This window comes from Podarcis pityusensis, assembly GCF_964106645.2.
Source record: "Podarcis pityusensis genome assembly, chromosome: 10".
In the NCBI taxonomy this organism is placed as follows: Eukaryota; Metazoa; Chordata; class Lepidosauria; order Squamata; family Lacertidae; genus Podarcis; species Podarcis pityusensis.
This window is the reverse complement of record NC_138035.1, coordinates 15,332,109-15,351,214: the sequence shown is the minus strand read 5'-3', so window position 1 is coordinate 15,351,214 and position 19,106 is coordinate 15,332,109. Positions and strand designations below refer to the sequence as shown.

The window sequence follows — 19,106 nt, the reverse complement described above, 5'->3', positions numbered from 1 at the left end:
TTGCCAAACATGGACATCATAGAAACTATAGTCTTCTGTCATTGCTTGCATTTGAAGAGGGAAAGAAATTACAAAGTAGCAGTGGGACAAAGCTTTAGCTCTGTTCCCTGTGTTATACTGCTCCTGCTGGATGCTTATGAGTTCAGCTGTAACTGGGGGGAGCCCTTTTCTATTTGCCGAGGCTCCTCTGCACCACACAGAATCCTGACCTTCCATTGCTCTAAATCACTCAGGAGTCTTCATGACTAGAAAAAGCTCCCATCACAGAAGTTGCAGCTGAGTTGTGAGCGAGTAGCCTTCATGAACCAGCCGGAGCATTGCAACAGTGGGGCTGTGGCTTCAATTACAGCAGTGCAGCCCTTTGTACCTCCTTTCCTTTTTCATGTGAGTTATTACTGAAGAGTGCTTGAGGTTAGAGGACATCTGGGAATGGAGGAGTTAAGTATGTGATCCCTCAGCGCGTTCCAAGCCTTCAGAACATGGAAATAGAGCAGGAGCGGGGAATCGTTTTCAGTGAGGACCTTATTCCTTTGTTGACAAATTTACAGGGATTGCATGGCATAGGTGCATGGAGCACTGATCTCTATCCTGGCAAACGACAGATGTTTAGGCCAGGCACCCCCAACCTTTGGCCCTCCAGATGTTTTGGACTACAGTTCCCATCAACCCTGACCACTGGTCCTGTTAGCTAGGGATCATGGGAGTTGTAGGCCAAAACATCTGGAGGGCTGAAGGTTGGGGGTGCCTGGTTTAGGCAGTGAAGGTACCAAACTCACCTGCCCTGCAGTGGACATCATATGTTTTCATTAAAAACCTGGCTTATCTGAAAGGGATTTGCCGACACTGCAAGTCACATGATTTGTGTTTTTTGAGAAGCCCTGTGCAAAAGGCTTTGTAAGACTATGATCAGTTTAGGACTTGCAGAGCACTTTGAAACACGCTTTGTGGGCTCTACATTTCAGACTGTTCAGGGAAAAAGGGGATCACTTGGTGTCATTATGATGGCAAGTGATTGACAAGTCTACCTACCTGTCAAACTTGGCCCAAGTGAGGGTGGGGGAGATAACAATGGGGACCACTAGCCAGGTCCCATTAACCAATGGTTTAAGGACACATTCCAGACAGGCAAAAGTACTTGAGGATGGTGCAGAGCATGGCTGGTGAGATGTGTGGGATGGGGAGAGACATGTCCTGGGGAGAGTCTGGAGGGACACATTGAAAGCCTTTTAGAATGGCTGCATTTGACTCCTGGGTCTGAGGTTCACTTCCCCTGATCAGAGCAGTAGCAGTTGCAAAGGAAACTTGGAGGTGCACCACGACAAACTTGGGGGAAAGAATTATGTCAACAAGGATAACTGGGTCTAAGCCATATAACAAACAGAATGACAGACTTCAAAATAAAAATTAAAATGCCTGCTCTCTTATAGTTTCTGCATTTGCATTTCTGCTCTTCTCCAGAAGAGGTCAGCAGAATTCCATTTACCGGTACTTAGGTCTAACCTTAATTCCCAGTTGGAGCGGACCTTTTATAGATCTGTGCTTTAAAATTGAACAGTTTCTTTTGCATAGGAGAACTCCAGTTCTTCTTCATGATGTTTGCAGTCCCACCTCCCCCTTGAGCCAGTTCAGAGTCAGTTCCAGGAATGTTCTAGAGCTTCACTAAAGGAGGTGATTCTTCTTCCACAAGAGTTTTGTGGCTGTCTCCCCATGCTTCTAGAGATGAGACAAACACCTTCCCTCTCAATTCTGCACTCGTGCATCCCTTACAACCAGCAAGCTTTGGACAGAAATTTAAAAGGCAAACTGCATAAAAACATTGGGAATAAAAGCACATGGTCTTGTGTTACCATTTCCTTGGTGCAGCAGTAGGAAAGCAATGCAATACTGACATGTTACATGTCTTTTCAACTATTATTTTTCTGAGGAAATGCTGTCTAGCAGTGTCCCCATAGAATAATAGCTGTAGCGCTAGTAAGGGACCACAAGGGTCATGTTCCTTTGTAACGTCTCATTTGTGTCTAAGACTCCCATACATATATCGTATACAAACACAAACACACCACATTGTGTTAATATTGGAATGCATTAGACTGAAGGCAGAAGCTAGTAGTGGTGCCCAGCACCACCATATGCACCCAGGAATTGGCTGCAATAATGTAATAAATAACTTCCTTGCCATTTTCAAGTTTGTAGTTAACATTAATTATAAAGAATATTTTCTGGTAAAAGGTTATAGAATTGTAGAGTTGGAAGGGACCTCTAGAGGAATCCAGTCCAACCCCACTGCAGTGCAGGACTCTCAACTAAAGCATCCATGGCAGCTGGACATCCAGCCTCTGCTTAAAATCCTCCAAGGAAGTCCACAACCTCCTGAGGGAGTCTGTTCCACTGTTGAACAGTTCTTACTGTTAGAAAGTTCTTCCTGATGTTTAGTCAGAATCTCCTTTCTTGTAACTTGAAGCCATTGGTTCGAGTGCTTACCCTCTGGAGCAGGAGAAAACAAGCCTGTTCCCTCTTCCATGTCTCAGCTCTTAAGATAATTTGAAAATGGCTATCATATCTCCTCTTAGTCTCCTCTTTCTCATGCTAAACGTACTCAGTTCCCTCAACTGTTCCTCATGAGGTTTGATTTCCTGACACAGCTCTGTCCTCCCTTCCCTTTACCTATGTATTCCCCCCTGCAAGTATTTCACATGATGAAGAGACTTGAAAACAATACCAGGCCTACAGATATTAAAAGTGTGTGCACAGTCTATACTTCTGTTCTTATTGATTCAATTTGCCTAATTTATTCCAGTTGTACAGTGTTGTTTGCAGAGTGATAAGAAACTTTCCATGTGTGGTTATGAGTGCCAGTCAACAAATTTTAGCCCAATAATTTTGACTGTTGCTTTTAGGTAATAGCTAAGAGAAAAGAGGAGTCTGGAAAGATAAAGCTGCTACTTCACTGGACACCAGAGGATATGTGAGTATGGGAGCAAGCCTATGCACAAGAGATGCCGCAAAGCAAGCTGGTGTAAGCTACACCAGATTCAAACTCCATTTAGCAGTGGGCTGGCTGCTGCTGCACTACTTAAGCTTGGCAGAGGGGAAAAAGAGTTCTATGCCATATTGCCAGTTCACATGAACAGGCTTAGGATCCAGCCCAGCCCCTGAAACACCACTTTGGGGGGACTAAAAACTGGAAGCAACTTAGAAATTGGCAAACTATGCCAGTGTCTCTTCAGCTGAGCTGAGGTTGGGGATGCCAACTTGAGCCAGAGGTCTGCTGCATCCCAAGTCTATCATCCCAGCAGATTTTGCTGTGGGATTGCTCATGCATGCATGCACTGAAGAGTCAACTGTATATTAGTGCATCTTCGTCCGTTGCTGTTTCACGTGTTTTGCTATCATTATGAAAAACACTGGCCTGGGAAGATTGCAATTTCCTTACAATTCTCCTGACTTGTTGAAACTGCAATTCATTTTATATGCAATATTCTAAGCTATTTGTGCTTATTGGATGCAGGACAGCTTTTATTTCTGTTTAAAGCTAGTTTTTTGTGGTGTGCAAATGGAAGTATGGCCCCTATGAGGAAGAGGCACTTCTTAAACCAAGAGTAGTTGCATTGGTTGTCTCATCATGATATACCGGTAAGTTGAATTATAATGGATGCTGATGGTTGAATCCATGCTCTTGCACAGGCTAGGATTTTCATTGCCAAAAGAAGTTAAAACATTTCTACTTTATGGCTTAGCATCTCAAAAACCTATGAGAGTCATGTGCAGGATCTAGTAGTATTCTCATCTTTCGGATGACAAGGAGAACAGGAAAGCCCTATACTCTGATCCTTTTGGTAATTTCTAATGGTCCATGGCTGTTTCATCAGGTGTATACAGTGCCTCCTCGTGGGCAATGCTGCCATCACTTTGCATTAAGTAGAATCCTGAGAATATGCATGTTGTCATTGTCATTGAGTGGTTATCCAACATTGGTTCCCTTAGTTCATGTGTAAGCTAAGCAAGGCTATTACTACTGAAAACCATTCCACTCATAGACCATGTTCATTGTCTAATCTGACGGTAGTTCACATTCATTGGTGAGAATTTTGTTTTTAAATGTCATTTAGAACATCTATGTTTGGGGGAAAAGGTTGACTTTTTTTAATTTTTTTGTAATTCATAGTCTTCCTGATGTGTGGGTAAATGAAAGTGAGCGACATCAGTTAAAAACTAAAGTAGTTCATTTATCAAAACTACCAAAAGATGCTGCCTTGCTTCTGGACCCAAACATATACAGGTAACTTCTAAATTTTTGATTGTTCTCTTCTCATTATGACCTTAAGCCTCGCTTGACTTTTTGAAGCTGATGCCAAAAATAGTAATGCTGGTAGCTTAAGTTTTATTTATCATTTGATTAATTTGATTTATATCCTTACTTTCCTACTGAAGGAGCCATGGGTGGAAGACCCAGCAGTGATAAAACATAAAAAACACAACTAAAAAGAATTGAAAAATATTCAATGCCTGCATATGTCTTCAGTTTCTTTTTAGTCAGTCAAGTAGACCTCGAAGTATTCTTAATTTCACCTTAGTTTTATTGCCAGAAGTTAGAGAAAGTAAATAGCATTTGATACACCAATACATCAACTTCCAACAAAAACAGCATCAAAAAGTTAAGTTTTGAGGTTTGAGATCATTTTAACAGTTCTTAAACTGTAGTGACAGGAAAAGGGAATGTGTATATTTACCAAGTGTATTTTACTTTTTTGTGCTTGGTGTACAGAAAGTCTAGTAAAGGAGGTACACACAGTGGAATCCTGAAAGATCACTTCTGTTAAGATCATGCTGGTTTGTATACCAATTTTTGTATACCAACTTTTAAAAGTCCAAATTTATCTTCTCATATATATTTTAATAAATATATGCTAATTACTCTTGGCCTGTAATACACGTGGTATTACTCTGAAATCTGTGCTCAGTGCAATTTTTAAATTTGAAAATAACTTTCTTTCCACTTTGGGGAGAGGGGGTGGTCAGCTCTTGTAACCTGTTTTTGAGCATCAGGTGCTGCTTGAGATTTGATTCTCTATCTAAATCTGCTTCTTAAAAGCAGATTTGCTTCCTTTATATTAATGCCTAAAGGTGCCCACCACTAAATCTTCTGTACATTTCCCCCCCTCCAAAGATACTCTGAAATGTTTTAAAAGAAAACTGTTGTATTGAATATATGGTGCATATTCAAAACAAAACTTTCTCCTGTCATAGGAAACCTCTGTGTTCCTGCACTTTTTAAACTGCTGTTGTCAATCAAAGATTAAGAGCAGGAACTGCTTAACAGAAGAGCATACCTTCTTCCTTTCTTCTTCTTTTTCTTCTTTTGAATACTGGAAGCCCTTGGTTCAACCCCCAGTGAGTCAGTTAGTAGGCATGGGAAGAACGCCATCCTTAAAGAACTCAATCAAGCCCAGCACTAGAGCTTAAGGGTAGCTTGATGCTATATCAGGAAGCTTCATGTGTTTACGAATCATTATACCACACCTTTCCCCCTGACGCAATTTGATATATGAGGCTATATACTTTAATGGACATTTGTATGGGACCCCAAGCCAGGTGGGGAACACGTGAGTTGGGGTGTTGATGTCCAGTAAGCCTTTCCACTTACCTTTTATTTCTCATATTTTCGATTAATCAGCTTCAGTTTTGCCTTGGGGAAGTGCACGCTGCTATCAAATGCGCTATGCAACACAAGTAATCATGACTGATATAAACACAAAGCAGTCAGTCACGAGTGTTTTACCCTGTTACACTGGCCCTGTGGGTTTTCAGATGTACATGATGCAGTGGTGAAATGTGTTCAAGCTGTTTTGAGGAGATTTAAACTGCAATCCAAACCACACTTGCTTTGAAATAAATGGCATTACAATAAATGGTTAGGACCCAACCCCTCACCCTCCCCGTATCAGTTTCTTAAAACTCCTGAAGAGCTTCCCAGCAGCTTGGAGGGCCCCCTGCATCAGCACCCCATGTGGTGTAGGGCTGCCACTGAATTGGAAAAATCACCCAAACCCAATGTAGCACTGAAACACTGTGTGCACTAGACCAGGTATAGGCAAACTCGGCTCTCCAGATGTTTTGGGACTACAACTCCCATGATTCCTAGCTAACAGGACCAGTGGTCGGGGATGATGGGAGTTGTAGTCTCAAGACATCTGGAGGGCCGATTTTGCCTATGCCTGCACTAGACTCTCTGGATTCTTGCCATTAAGATTTCCAAGTTAATGTACTCACTCTTGGATAATGAAACTTTTTGTTGTTGCTGCCAGCTTTTTCAGTCTTCATAAAATACATTTGCTAATATTTTTTTGAAATGTTTACAGTGTTTTCTTAACATTTTGGCTCCCGCAACCAAGGTAAAGTTCACTTTTGATTAAAAAAAAATATGGTGAGCATCAGAAATAAAACGGGAACACACATGACCGAAGACATGTACTGGAGATTCTGTGCTGGCCATGAATTGCTGCCACGTGAAAAACGAAAAAGAGAATCCTGTTGCAAAATTGAGGTTGTGACTCCTGATCTTTATTTGGGTAGTGTGCACATTTTCTAAGGGGCCACTGCTCATAATTTCTGAACCACATTAAACATTTTCACATGACACATCCATGTCTGAAGAGCTGTCTAGTACCAGAGTGCGACATTTCTGCACAGCTGGAGAATGGACTCTGGAGGCTCTTTGCTGTTCCGAGTTTCCCTTAAACTTGGCTGCTTGTCCAAACTTGGGATTGTGGTTTATCACGTACTGTGGTTGGCTTCAAAACGACCCACAATAATTAGTGATAAAACCACAAGCCCCAATTCATACGTAAGGGCAAACTGAGTTCCAGGGGAAGCAAAATGAAGATTTCTGAAGCCTTTCTCCTGGTTGCATGGGACCAGGAAAAAAGGAAGCGGGCCTTTCATGCCCAGGGCTCACATGGATGATTCCAGCTTGCACACATCAGGCTGAATGCGATTTAACGTGGCACGCAGACACAGCCATTGAAGAGAGTGTCATTTGTGAACCCGTTAACCAGTGCATGTTAAGTTTCCTTGACGTTTTTTGGGGAAGCCACCAATGCAATGTTTCCTTTTCCTCCCTAGAACAATGCCACAGAAGAGGTTGAAGAGGTAAAAGCGAGCTCAGCGCGGGCACCTCATCTATCATCTTATTCACTGACGGTGGAATTAGAATTGAAAATGCACATTAGTCAAGCCCCTCCACCTTATGTTCTTCCCCTGCGCCCGGCTGCCACCAACTATTTACGCTTGGCAAACCATTCTGTGAATGAATTCGGTGCATCTATGGAATATATTATATACATGGAACAGATCCTATATATCTGTACGATGGGAGATGAGGAAAGCAAAATATACTGGCAGTATAGTGGGTGTTCTCAAAGGCTTTGCATGCTTGCAGCTTTTATTTTAGCAACCTCTCCCACCCCACCCCCCTGTATCAGACAAACTGGCAATTAATACATTGCCCTGTACAAGCCTCCCTGTAGTGGTGGTTGTTGGGTTTTTTTGTAAGCAAGCTTCTTGGGATCTTGTCATTTGGTAAATGAAATAAATACACACTAGAGAGGGAACTCTTCTCTCAAGAGTATGGTGCGAAGTAATCCATTGTCACTTTCGTGAACTTGTCGTCGCATAACAAGTGGTGGTATCATGTTTAAGCAAAATGGTGGTGGCATATTTTCATTTCTGGTGGAATATACGTTCAAGAGGAACAGGTCGGTGTTAAGTGTTGCTGTATATCTGATCCTCTCCATAAGGACTATTACTCTATGTTAGTAAGACTTAACTTTAATAACCTCTACAGAAGAAGGTAGCAATGTTGTTTTGTTTACTACTTGGCCTTTAAAACTCCTCTTTGCTACTAAAGAAATCTCCCTTCTCCTTCCCCCTCCTTTTGGCCTAAATTTTTCTAGTTGTAAAAAAATTGTATTTTTTAAAAAAGAAGCATTTAAAAATACAATCGTTTATGCACCAAAGTTGGCTATGAAAAGAAAATTAAATTGCTTCCTGGCTTTACTAAGCAAGAAATTATGGACTTCTTTTAACCTACAGGAATAGAAAAATATGTGTTACCATGTTCGTCTTATAGAGACAAAAGAGAGAGAGAGAGAAATAGATAGATAATGGGACATTGCTTGTAAAATAATTTTGCAGATTTGTAATATATTTTTATATTATGAAATGTATTGTAGATGTTTTTTCTAGAGGCATGGAAGTTGAGATGTATATATTATGGTAGAAATAATATGGAAGGATATTGTAATTCATTAGTGCTGCCAGAAGAATTTGTTTAAAAGCAAGCACCTTTCCTAACAATAATTAAAAAAAATGTCTCTTGGATTTCTAAGAGCCTATATACTACTGTTGTAAAAACAAAAAACACATTGAACATCCTTCCAGAAATCCTTCGGATTTTTACAGCGCTCATTGCTGGTAAGGGATATGAAATCATTCTTTTCCTTGCTTGTTGGAAGGAACAAATGTAAAAAAAATATATTATATGGTGGCTATATGCAGTCAAACTGCATGATTAACCCTCCATGTTTAGGAGGGTGTTTTTTTTGTTGTTTTTTTTGCATTACTACAGTGAATATAAATACCAGCTGTTTTTACACTAATTTTTTTATTATTAAATAGCAAAAAACAAAACTCTAGACTCTCTGCTTGGAGAACTTGGCTTTTCCAATACCATAATGAAGATGAGATGCTTGTTTGGCTCCCATTGAGTCTAGAATGGTCTATATACATTTGAATTCCTCATCAATGTGTGGATTATAGGCACCACTAACATGGAATGGTTCTGGAATAGTCGTTTAATAATGGTATTTCATAAAGATCTGTAGCAATGTTACTATTTTAAAAAAAATGCAGTTCGTTATTTTTATTTCTTATTTTTTAATTTTGCTTGAGCACTTCAGTTACCGCTTAAACTTATATGGTCATCTGCAATTACTTTGATTCTTTTTTTAAAAAAAAAAGTTATAAAATTGCCAAATAGGTGTTTTCAGATATAGTTTGTATTTGTATTTTTTAATTTTATTTCTTTTTGCATTCATTGTATACCATTCTTAATTGACAGATGATTGTAGACCCTGCCTGAGTATTTTTTCTAATAAAACAACGCAAATATAAGTATGTCTCAAGCGTCTAAATGTTAGCTTGAGAGACAGTGTGGTATAGTGGTTAAGAGCGGTAGACTCGTAATCTGGGTAACCGGGTTCGCGTCTCCGCTCCTCCACATGCAGCTGCTGGGTGACCTTGGGCCAGTCACACTTCTTTGAAGTCTCTCAGCCCCACTCACCTCACAGAGTGTTTGTTGTGGGGGAGGAAGGGAATAGGAGAATGTTAGCCGCTTTGAGACTCCTGAAGGGGAGTGAAAGGCGGGATATCAAATCCAAACTCTTCTTCTTCTTCTTCTTCTTCTAGCTGCTGTAACAGGCTTTTTATAACTGGCGTCAAAGATACAAATTAAATACTAGCTTTCGTCTGATTAAGTGTTCTGTGCACTAGGATAGCACCGTTTGTGTATTATTATTATTATTATTATTATTAATAATAATAATAATAAGAGGAAGGTTTTGATGGCAGCTATTCATGCATAGAGAGGGACGCGGGTGGCTCTGTGGTCTAAACCACTGAGCCTTGGGCTTGCCAATTGGAAGGTTGGCGGTTCGAATCCGCGCGATGGGGTGAGCTCCTGTTGCTCGGTCCCAGTTCCTGCCAACCTAGCAGTTCTAAAGCAAGCCAAAGTACAAGTAGATTAATAGTTGTTGCTCTGGCAAGAAGGTAAACGGTGTTTCCATGCACTGCTCTGGTTCACCAGAAGCGGCTTAGTCATGCTGGCCACATGACCCGGAAAAACTGCAGACAAACGTCGGCTCCCTCGGCCAGTAAAGCTAGATGAGCGCCGCAACCCTAGAGTCGTCTGTGACTGGACTGAACTGTCAGGGGTCCCTTTACCTTTTTTATCCATGCATAGAGATGTGCAGCCAAGGAATTGAGAATAATCAAGGCTAAGCTTCCTAATGGCTTGTTCAGCTCAACACCTAGTTCGGCAGATCAATCCTACTACACTTAGAAATGTGTACTTCCTGGGTAGCAGAAGGAAAGGTGCAGAGTTTGTGTAAAAACAGCAGAAAAGAGGAAAAAGTGAATTTCCCATCAAGGCAGGGGATAGGAACCTGTGGTGTTCCAGATGTTGGATTCCCAACCTCAAGTCAGCCCCAGCTAGCATAGCCAGGTTGTAGGGAAGGGTGGAGTAAAGGGTAGTCTCTCTCCTCTTCTTCAGAATTCTCTCCAAAAATGTAGGATTCTTGAGGGTCCTTAGTAGTCGTCTGTTGCTTTTCCTATTTGTTTCAGGGCCTTGGCTCTACATGTCATAACACCTCCAGACAGGACACACATCTCTCTGCTGCCCCTTTGGTATTTATTGACGGGTTGGGAAAACTTGCTTCTGTGCTTGCTTTGGCAGCACATATACTAGAAAAACTTGCTTCAAGGCCAGGCAGCTCCTCAGTGGAGGTCACCCCACAGGGACCCTCCGTTTGGGTCAGTTGAGCCAGTTTACAGTTAAGAACGGATGCGGGTGGGGCTGTGGGTTAAATCACAGAGCCTAGGACTTGCCAATCAGAAGGTCAGCGGTTTGAATCCCCGCGATGGGGTGAGCTCCCGTTGCTTGGTTCCTTCTCCTGCCAACCTAGCAGTTTGAAAGCACATCAAAGTGCAAGTAGATAAATAGGTACTGCTCCTGCGGGAAGGTAAACAGTGTGCTGCTCTGGTTCACCAGAAGCGGCTTAGTCATGCTGGCCACATGACCTGGAAGCTGTACGCTGGCTCCCTTGGCCAATAAACGAGATGAGCACTGCAACCCCAGAGTCGGCCATGACTGGACCTATTGGTCAGGGCTCCCTTTACCTTTACAGTTAAGAAAAGTAAAAAATTGAATGCCTGAAGGGATCATATTTGCTAACTCCAGCCTATTGCCATATTATCAAAAGAGTTCCTGACTTTCCACTTTATGCAAAGACAAGAGAGCCCAGTTGTTCAATAGTTAAGTCAAAGGCATAGAATAAAATGGGAAACTAGGCATTACATCAGGGTTTTCCAAACTTGGGTGTGCAGCTGTTTCTGGACTACACTTCCCATCATCCCTGACCACTGGTCCTGCTAGCTAGGCATGATGGGAGTTGTAGTCCAAAAACAGCTGCACGCCCAAGTTTGGGGAACACTGCTCTACATGATAAAATAAGGTGTCTGGGTAGGCTTGCAACAGGGTAGGCTGAGTAGGAACAATAACAGCACAGACCCCTGCGTGTGGGGGGGGGGGGGGAGAGAGATTGGGGACTATACAATTGACCCAGCCCTGTAGAAAGATGCTTCCTTTTGCACTCAGGGTGAAGGAAGATTCCAGGAGTGTGTATAGGAACCTACAAAACTGCCTTACTCCAAGTCAGACAAATGGCCCATATATATTGTCTCAGTATTGTTCCTCAGATTGATGGTCAGATGGGGTGGGCATTGGAGGCAGGGCTTGTATCCCCCTATTTCCCTCTCCAATTTAAACCCTTAAAATTCTAGGGGACATTTGAATGGGGCTAGATCATTGGTGGAATAGATCTCCACGTTGACTGGCAAAATAAAATACGGTGTTGCACTGCAAGTACACAGCCAGACTAAATGATCTTACTCTCGAATGAATGATCAGGTACACATTTTTTATCAGTCTTCTGTCTGATGATTCTGCTGAGTATTTAATCTTTAATAATAACCAACCCTCAAAAGAATAGCTGATTGCTCTCAACCTTTTTTTTTATGGGAATGGAGAGGGTTAATTTGAAGTTCCGACATGCAGGCAAGATTCACCATAGCCTTTTTTCATCCCTTAAGTGGAAGGAGTAGATCGGCAGGAAGCAAGTGTCACTCAACTTGTATGCATTAATAATAGGTTGTCTCTGCGGGAAAGTTCCCAAATGATGGGCAAGTCACTCGGAAAGCTTATGTACAACAGAGCAACATGTTCACATAAGCAGTGCCACAAGAGGGTGTACTTTACCTTTGCTAGGATCCTTCCATTCGCCAGAGGTGCCGGGGGGGGGGGGCTTCCTGACTCTTCCAACCCCTTTCCCCAGCCATTGCTTAGAGCATAAAGCCCTATCTAGCAGTCATGAGAGGACCCCTTTTATTTTAAAGAAGTATTTGTATACCGCCAATATTTTATATCAAGGTGGTATACAAAGCTATGTATCCAATAAAACACGAAACACCATTTTAAGAGTACAAAATAATCATTAAAATGACCGGCTAGTCAAGAACAGTTTTTTAAAAACAGCTGCCTAGGCCTGTTGGCATAAGAAGGTCTTTAGGAGATGCCTGGAAGTCGAAAGTGAGGGAGCCTGTCAAATCTCTAGTGGAAGAGTACAGCATTGGACCAGCAACAATCAAGAAATGCAACAGAGTGCATCTCTGGGTGATCTCTGTGATGAAGCTGGGATGGAAAGGCTCAGGTGGGACTTAAGGTATCCTGGACCCCAAGTGGTCCATCAACACAAGAGCCTTGAACTTGGCAGCATCTGGGAAGCCAGTGTAGATTTTTTAACAGGGGCACCGCATGCAGTCTAGCTGCTGCATTCTGCAATAGTTGGAGTGTCTGGACCAGGCTCCAGGGCAGCCCCATATCTCGAGTTTACCAGTGCATGGAGTAAAGTGGTGAGAAGTGGCTTATGGTGGCACGTTATCCCAGTTACAGCTCACGTATCAAACATCCCAGCTGCAGAGATCACTTGTGTCTCCAATGACAAAGATGTATCTAGGAGTCTCCCAAGCTATGCACGAGTTCCTTTAGAGCAGCCTTTCTCAACCTGTGGATCCCCCAGATGTTGTTGAACTACAACTCCCATCATCCCTAGCCAGCATGACCAGTGGTTAGGGATGGTGGGAGTTGTAGTCCAACAACATCTGGGGACCCACAGGTTGAGAACGGCTGCTTTATTTTTATTTTTTTAAATGATATTTATTAAGCATTTTAAAGTTACAAAAAAAAAAACACAAAGAAACAAAGAAGAAAAAAACAAGGGAAAAGCAAACAGCAGTCAAACCATACAAATCAATAAAAATAAAAAAGAGGAAAAAAAAACAAAGACAAAACACATCAAAATCCAAAAAACAAAAGTAAACCACAAACAATTAAAAACAGATCCAATATTCCCAAATCCTTAACTGTGATTGCCTTATTTCATCGACCTCCTCAAACCTCCCTTTTTTGTATTCCAGTTATTAATTATAACAGCAAATCCTTCCCATTTTTCATAATATTCTGTCATTAAATTACCTTAATCTATTTTAACCTTATCTTACTATAAAAGACCCTAAAACTTAAAACTTAAATCTTATTTATACCAATTTCTCATAACCATAACATATTCTTGCATAGTTCTTTTTAACATTTCTGCTAAAGCCAAATAGTTTCGTTCCAACATTTTTCTAATACTCATTAATTTTACAAAACAATCCTAAATAGAATTTTTAAAAAAAACTTTCTTCCAATCTTCCTCCAACGTCTCTTCCTCCCGGGTTTTGTCAGTCCTTTCTGTCTCATCCATTCAGCTCATCAACCTGGTAATCTTATGTCTGAGGCCCTTAAGTCTCTTCCATGTCCCTTCTGCAGATCTTCTTCATATTTATACCTGTACTTTACTTTGTCTCCTGGTCCTTTCACTCGTGGAAACTCCAACTTGACAGTATTTTTGTCCCTTCTCGACAGATCAGCCCCTTTTCCATAATCCACACTGAACTCCATGTGGTATTTAAAAGCATGTTTCAAAGTCCCTCCAAAGTTGAGGACCCCCACAATCCCAAACTCCTCACGGCCCATTGCCAGACTTGGAAAGTCAAGACATCCCTGCATAGGGGGGTCTATCCAGCCCCCCATCTCCAAGCCCAACAAAACTCTATCTCTCCAAATCTGACTTTTACCAAGTTCATTTGTCAAATCCAACAACTCATGTTCCTGCTGGGCCACAGCTCCCTCCATCTCTGCCACCCGAGGTCCAACAACGATCTCCTCCCTCATCTGATCTGTCAGAGCACACTCCTGAGTTGATTCCTGGGTGGGTTCTATATAGATACCCACTACCTGTCCAAAATTTCTGATCGCAACAGTCATCAAATCCGTCTTCTCATGTAACTTCCAATAAAGCACTTGTCTTACAGAAAGCACGCACCAGAGCATCTGAATACATTGTTATACAAGGTCAGAAGTCTGTTCCCACAATCTTAATCTGTTTGCAGCTGCGAAGCTCCCCAGTTCAAGTTTAATAACAGTTTCACAAGCTCCCTCTAGGGGAAGAACTTTCTTTTCTTTTTTTTAACAACGGATCTAACAACAAAGTTTCCTTTTTCAGATATTTTGTCAGTATTTGTTCCTTTAAAATGCGAAAGAGAACAATGGAATCACTATGTTTCTCTTCTTTTAACTATCTGTCAAAAACATTTGTCTATAGTCAATGAACTTCCTAAAAACGTCTGTCCTGACATCCCGCTCCCAGGTTCAAGACGGTGGAAAATTACTTTTCTTTACACTCTCTCCTGCAAGTTTAAACCATCCGGAAAAAATCCCCCCTCTTCTCCTGCTTCCGAAAGGGGTTCAGTAGTTTTAGATGATGAAAGTTGATCCTTTACAAACGATTTTCTGAACTCTAGTTTGCCATGTCTTTGCTTTAATCTATCTACAAGAAACGGAAGGCTGACTTCCTGTTTAGACCTTCCCGCTTCAGTGCCAAATTAAGAAGAATTTCTAATCCAATTTTCCCTTCTACTCACAGATCGTTGTTTAAAGTCCAGTTGTCCAAATTTGATCTGCTCATGGGTAGTTGTTTTTGTAACCGAATTGTCCCAGGAAAAAGGTAGCGCTCTCCGGCAACAGTTGTGCGGCTTCGCTCCACGGAAGAAGCAGTTGACTCTCAGCATCGCACCACTAACCCCTCTTCGCTCCGGAGCCCGTAGTTGGGTTCCTTTACGGATTGGGGGGGGGCAAAAGGTGCCCGCCGAGTCCCATGGTCACAGGCTTCCTCCGCCTGTGATTTTTTGAAGGGTCCCCGCTTCGCCGTAGCGGAACAGACCCGTTTTCCGTGGAGCCAGTCCCTCCGGATCAGAGGGAGTCCGCCATTACCGATGGCGCCACCCCGGAAGTCCGAGAACGGCTGCTTTAGAGGGAGTGCAGCCCCTTCCACAACAGGCAGCTGGCCTGTATTCCAGAGGTGGGAACCACCTAACCACAGAGCCGCCATCTTTCCAGGATTCAAGCTCCTGATTCAGATGTTAGGAAGAAACAGAGCCATGGGTCATTGCCAAATGATGCCCCCATTATGCTCCAAAACTCCTGATGGCCACTCCCCACAGCTTCGTTTAAGGAGGATGGCATGTGCGGCGGGACCACTTCCCTGATGCAAAGTGGATTGCGGGCAAGGCTGCTTGTCACAGCTACCAAATCCTCTATGCACCTTTCTGCTTTCTGGGTTTACAGCAAGCCAGTTTGGGTCCTCTCGTACAAAGCTTTGGGGATTTGCTTGCCTCTTCCTCTTGCCACGCTCCCTGCTTGCTCCTTCCAGCCCTGGAATGTGGGCACAGGGCAAGCCCCCCCCCCCATTTGGCAAAGTGAGGCAGTTGCCTCTGGTGGAGAATTCTGGAGGGTGGGCTGGGCTGGGGGAGCAGCGGCCAGGTGTTAAGAGGAGAGAGCTGTGTGTACTGTGATGCTTGTCCTGAGCCAAATAAGCTAGTCAGTGGCCAACAGCATCAGAGAAGGACGTCATCCCTTTGCCAGCGTTGAAGTAGAATCCAACTTGTTAAATTGGTGGCATTCCAATGGATTCATTGTGGGGGTTTTTTGTGGTACATTAGTGTTTTAAGTCACTCACCGACTTTTCCTTTGGAGGCAGAAATGAATAAATTTAATAAATAATTCTTTTGCATTTATCTAAAGACTTTTCAGGCTGCCTTTCTGAGCAGATCTCTCTCAAGGACAGCTTACTTTAGGGGTTGGGAGAAATTAAAAACAAAAGAATAGCAATTAAAAAAAAAAAGGAAGCAGTTTCTGCAAAACACAACCCCCAAATGAACCAGCAATGATGAAACATTTTCCGCCCCGCTCGAAATATCAAAATAATACTGAATCCACAACAATAACAATAGTAGTAGCAATAGTAATCATGTTCAGTCCAGTGGACTTCTGGTTTTGGAATATGTGTGAGGAAGTACAAGAGAGAGGTGCTCAGCATATCTACAGCAGAGAATCCTTGTTAGACAAGCCTCTCTTCCAGTTGAACTTCAGGCGCAAGACAAAGGCAAAGTCCTCTCTATTTCAGCAGACATTTTAATAAGGTTTCCCTGTTCTTAGAATAATTTTTGATTGATCCTATCTATTGTATGCTTTTAAAATACACACACACACACACACACAGAGAGAGAGAGAGAGAGAGAGAGAGAGAGAGAGAGTCTCTTTTTAGAAACTTTGGCTTTTATATGGTAAATAAAGGGACGCGGGTGGCGCTGTGGGCTAAACCACAGAGCCTAGGACTTGCCGATCAGAAGGTCAGTGGTTTGAATCCCCGCGACAGGGCGAGCTCCAGTTCCCTAGCAGTTCGAGAGCACGTCAAAGTGCAAGTAGATAAATAGGTACCGCTCCGGCGGGAAGGTAAACACCGTTTCCGTGTGCTGCTCTGGTTCGCCAGAAGCGGTTTAGTCATGCTGGCCACATGACCCGGAAGCTGTACGCAGGCTCCCTTGGCCAGTAAAGCGAGATGAGTGCCGCAACCCCAGAGTCTGCCACGAATGGACCTAATGGTCAGGGGTCCCTTTACCTTTAAACAGCACAATTAAACAGAACATTCACTGTTTGCAGCACTGGGGAGTTTCTGAAAAGAAGCAAGGAAATATGACCAGTAACATATCTACTGCAAAAGCTTCGCTCCTGCCACACAGACCATCTCTCTTATTAATATCCGGAGGCTGAGGTGTTGGTGGAGACTGAGCTCCCTTTACATGGGCTTTTTCGTTCAGTCTGTGTCAGTCAGCCTTTAAAAGACTCGGAGCAATGCCCCACAGTGCCTTTGGCTGGGCTGTGTGTACCTATGATCCATTCCTAGAGAATGCTTTCCTGGGAAATCTGTGCTCAGTCTTTTTCTGAGAAATACTTCCTTCTAGGGAATGACCTTTATCGGAGAGCTCTTGCACCTGAGGGAAGGAAGAACCACAACTGATGTGCTTCGTAACTTTGCCACTGTCCTCCAAATGAACACAGGACCTTCGCTGACTTAATACCACTTAATCTGACAGCTGCCTGGGCAGGCTCCATTCCTTGGCAGAATCCCCCCTCCTCCCCCCCCCCCGAAAAAGACAGGACTGCAGAAACTGAACATTAGAAGAGGAACAGGCTGTAATTATTAGGGTTAAGGCTACTATACAAGTACTACTGGTGCAGGTGGAATGAAAGAAATTGAATACTCCCACTCTATTCTGCCTTGGTCAGACCACACCTGGAATACTGTGTCCAGTTCTGGGCACCACAATTTAAGAAGGATGCTGACAAGCTGGAATGTGTGGAGAGGAGGGCGACCAAGATGATCAAGGGTCTGGAAACCAAGCCTTATGAGGAATGGTTGAAGGAGCTGGGTATGTTTAGCCTGGAAAAGAGGAGACTGAGAGGAGATATGATAGCCATCTTCAAATATCTCACATGGAAGAGGAAGCAAGCTTGTTTTCTCCTGCTCCGGAGGGTAGGACTCGAACCAACGACTTCAAGTTACAAGAAAGGAAATTATGACTAAAAATCAGGAAGAGCTTTCCGAGAGTCAGAGCTGTTTGACAGTTGAATGGACTCCCAAGGAGCTTGTAGACTCTCCTTTTTTTTAAGCAGCTGCAGCTGATGGGAGTTGTATTCCAAAACATCTAAGCACATAAGAAGAGCCTGTTGGATCAGGCCAATGGCCCGTCTAGTCCAGCATCCTCTTCTCACTGAACAATCAGGTGCCTGTGGGAAGCATGCAAGCAGGACGTGAACACAACAGCACTCCCCCCCCAAGTTTCCAGCCACTGTCTACAATGGTGGATGTAGAGCAGGGGTCAGCAAACTTTCAGCACGGGGCTGATCCACTGTCCCTCAGACCTTGTGGGGGGCCAGACTATATACCGTATTTTTTGCTCTATAAGACTCACTTTTTCGCTCCTAAAAAGTAAGGGGAAATGTGTGTGCATCTTATGGAGTGAATGCAGGCTGCGCAGCTATCACAGAAGCCAGAACAGCAAGAGGGATTGCTGCTTTCACTGCACAGCGATCCCTCTTGCTGTTCTGGCTTCTGAGATTCAGAATATTTTTTTTCTTGTTTTCCTCCTCCAAAAACTAGGTGCGCCTTGTGGTCTGGTGCGTCTTATAGAGCGAAAAATACGATATATCTATATCTATATCTATATCTATATCTATATCTATATCTATATCTATATCTATATCTATATCTATATCATCTATATCTATATCTATATCTATATCTATATCATCTATATCTATATCTATATCTATATCTATATCTATATCTATATCTATATCTATATCTATATCTATATCTATATCTATATCATCTATATCTATATCTATATCTATATCTATATCTATATCTATATCTATATCTATATCTATATCTATATCATCTATATCTATATCTATATCTATATCTATATCATCTATATCTATATCTATATCTATATCTATATCTCTATATCTATATCTATATCTATATCTATATCTATATCTATATCTATATCTATATCTATATCTATATATATTGGGGGGGGGGGTGAACAAATTCCTTTGCCCCACAAATAACCCAGAGATGCATTTTAAATAAAAGGACACATTCTACTCATGTAAAAACACGCTGATTCCCGGACCATCCACAGGCTGGATTTAGAAGGTGGTTGGACTGGATCCGGCCCCCGGGCTATGTAGAGTATAGCCATCAGGGTTGGTAGCCATTGATAGCTTTATCCTCTACAGGGCACCAGGTCGGAGAAGACTGATT

General features: G+C 42.4%; 1 protein-coding gene across 2 annotated transcripts in view; it reads left to right on the top strand.

Annotated features, from left to right (window-relative positions):
- AEBP2 (AE binding protein 2) overlaps positions 1 to 9,171 on the top strand; it is a 35,594-nt gene extending 26,423 nt beyond the window's left edge. Inside the window, exons 6-9 of one of the 2 annotated variants that reach the window (XM_081023035.1) lie at positions 2,898 to 2,965; positions 4,166 to 4,279; positions 4,766 to 4,830; positions 7,123 to 9,171. In XM_081023035.1, coding sequence (XP_080879161.1) covers positions 2,898 to 2,965; positions 4,166 to 4,279; positions 4,766 to 4,820 — 237 coding nt within the window. In that variant the 3' untranslated portion in view covers positions 4,821 to 4,830; positions 7,123 to 9,171. The remainder of the gene's footprint in view (positions 1 to 2,897; positions 2,966 to 4,165; positions 4,280 to 4,765; positions 4,831 to 7,122) is intronic. The other variant, XM_081023036.1, reaches the window with a different exon arrangement.
- Positions 9,172 to 19,106: the final 9,935 nt, after the last annotated feature.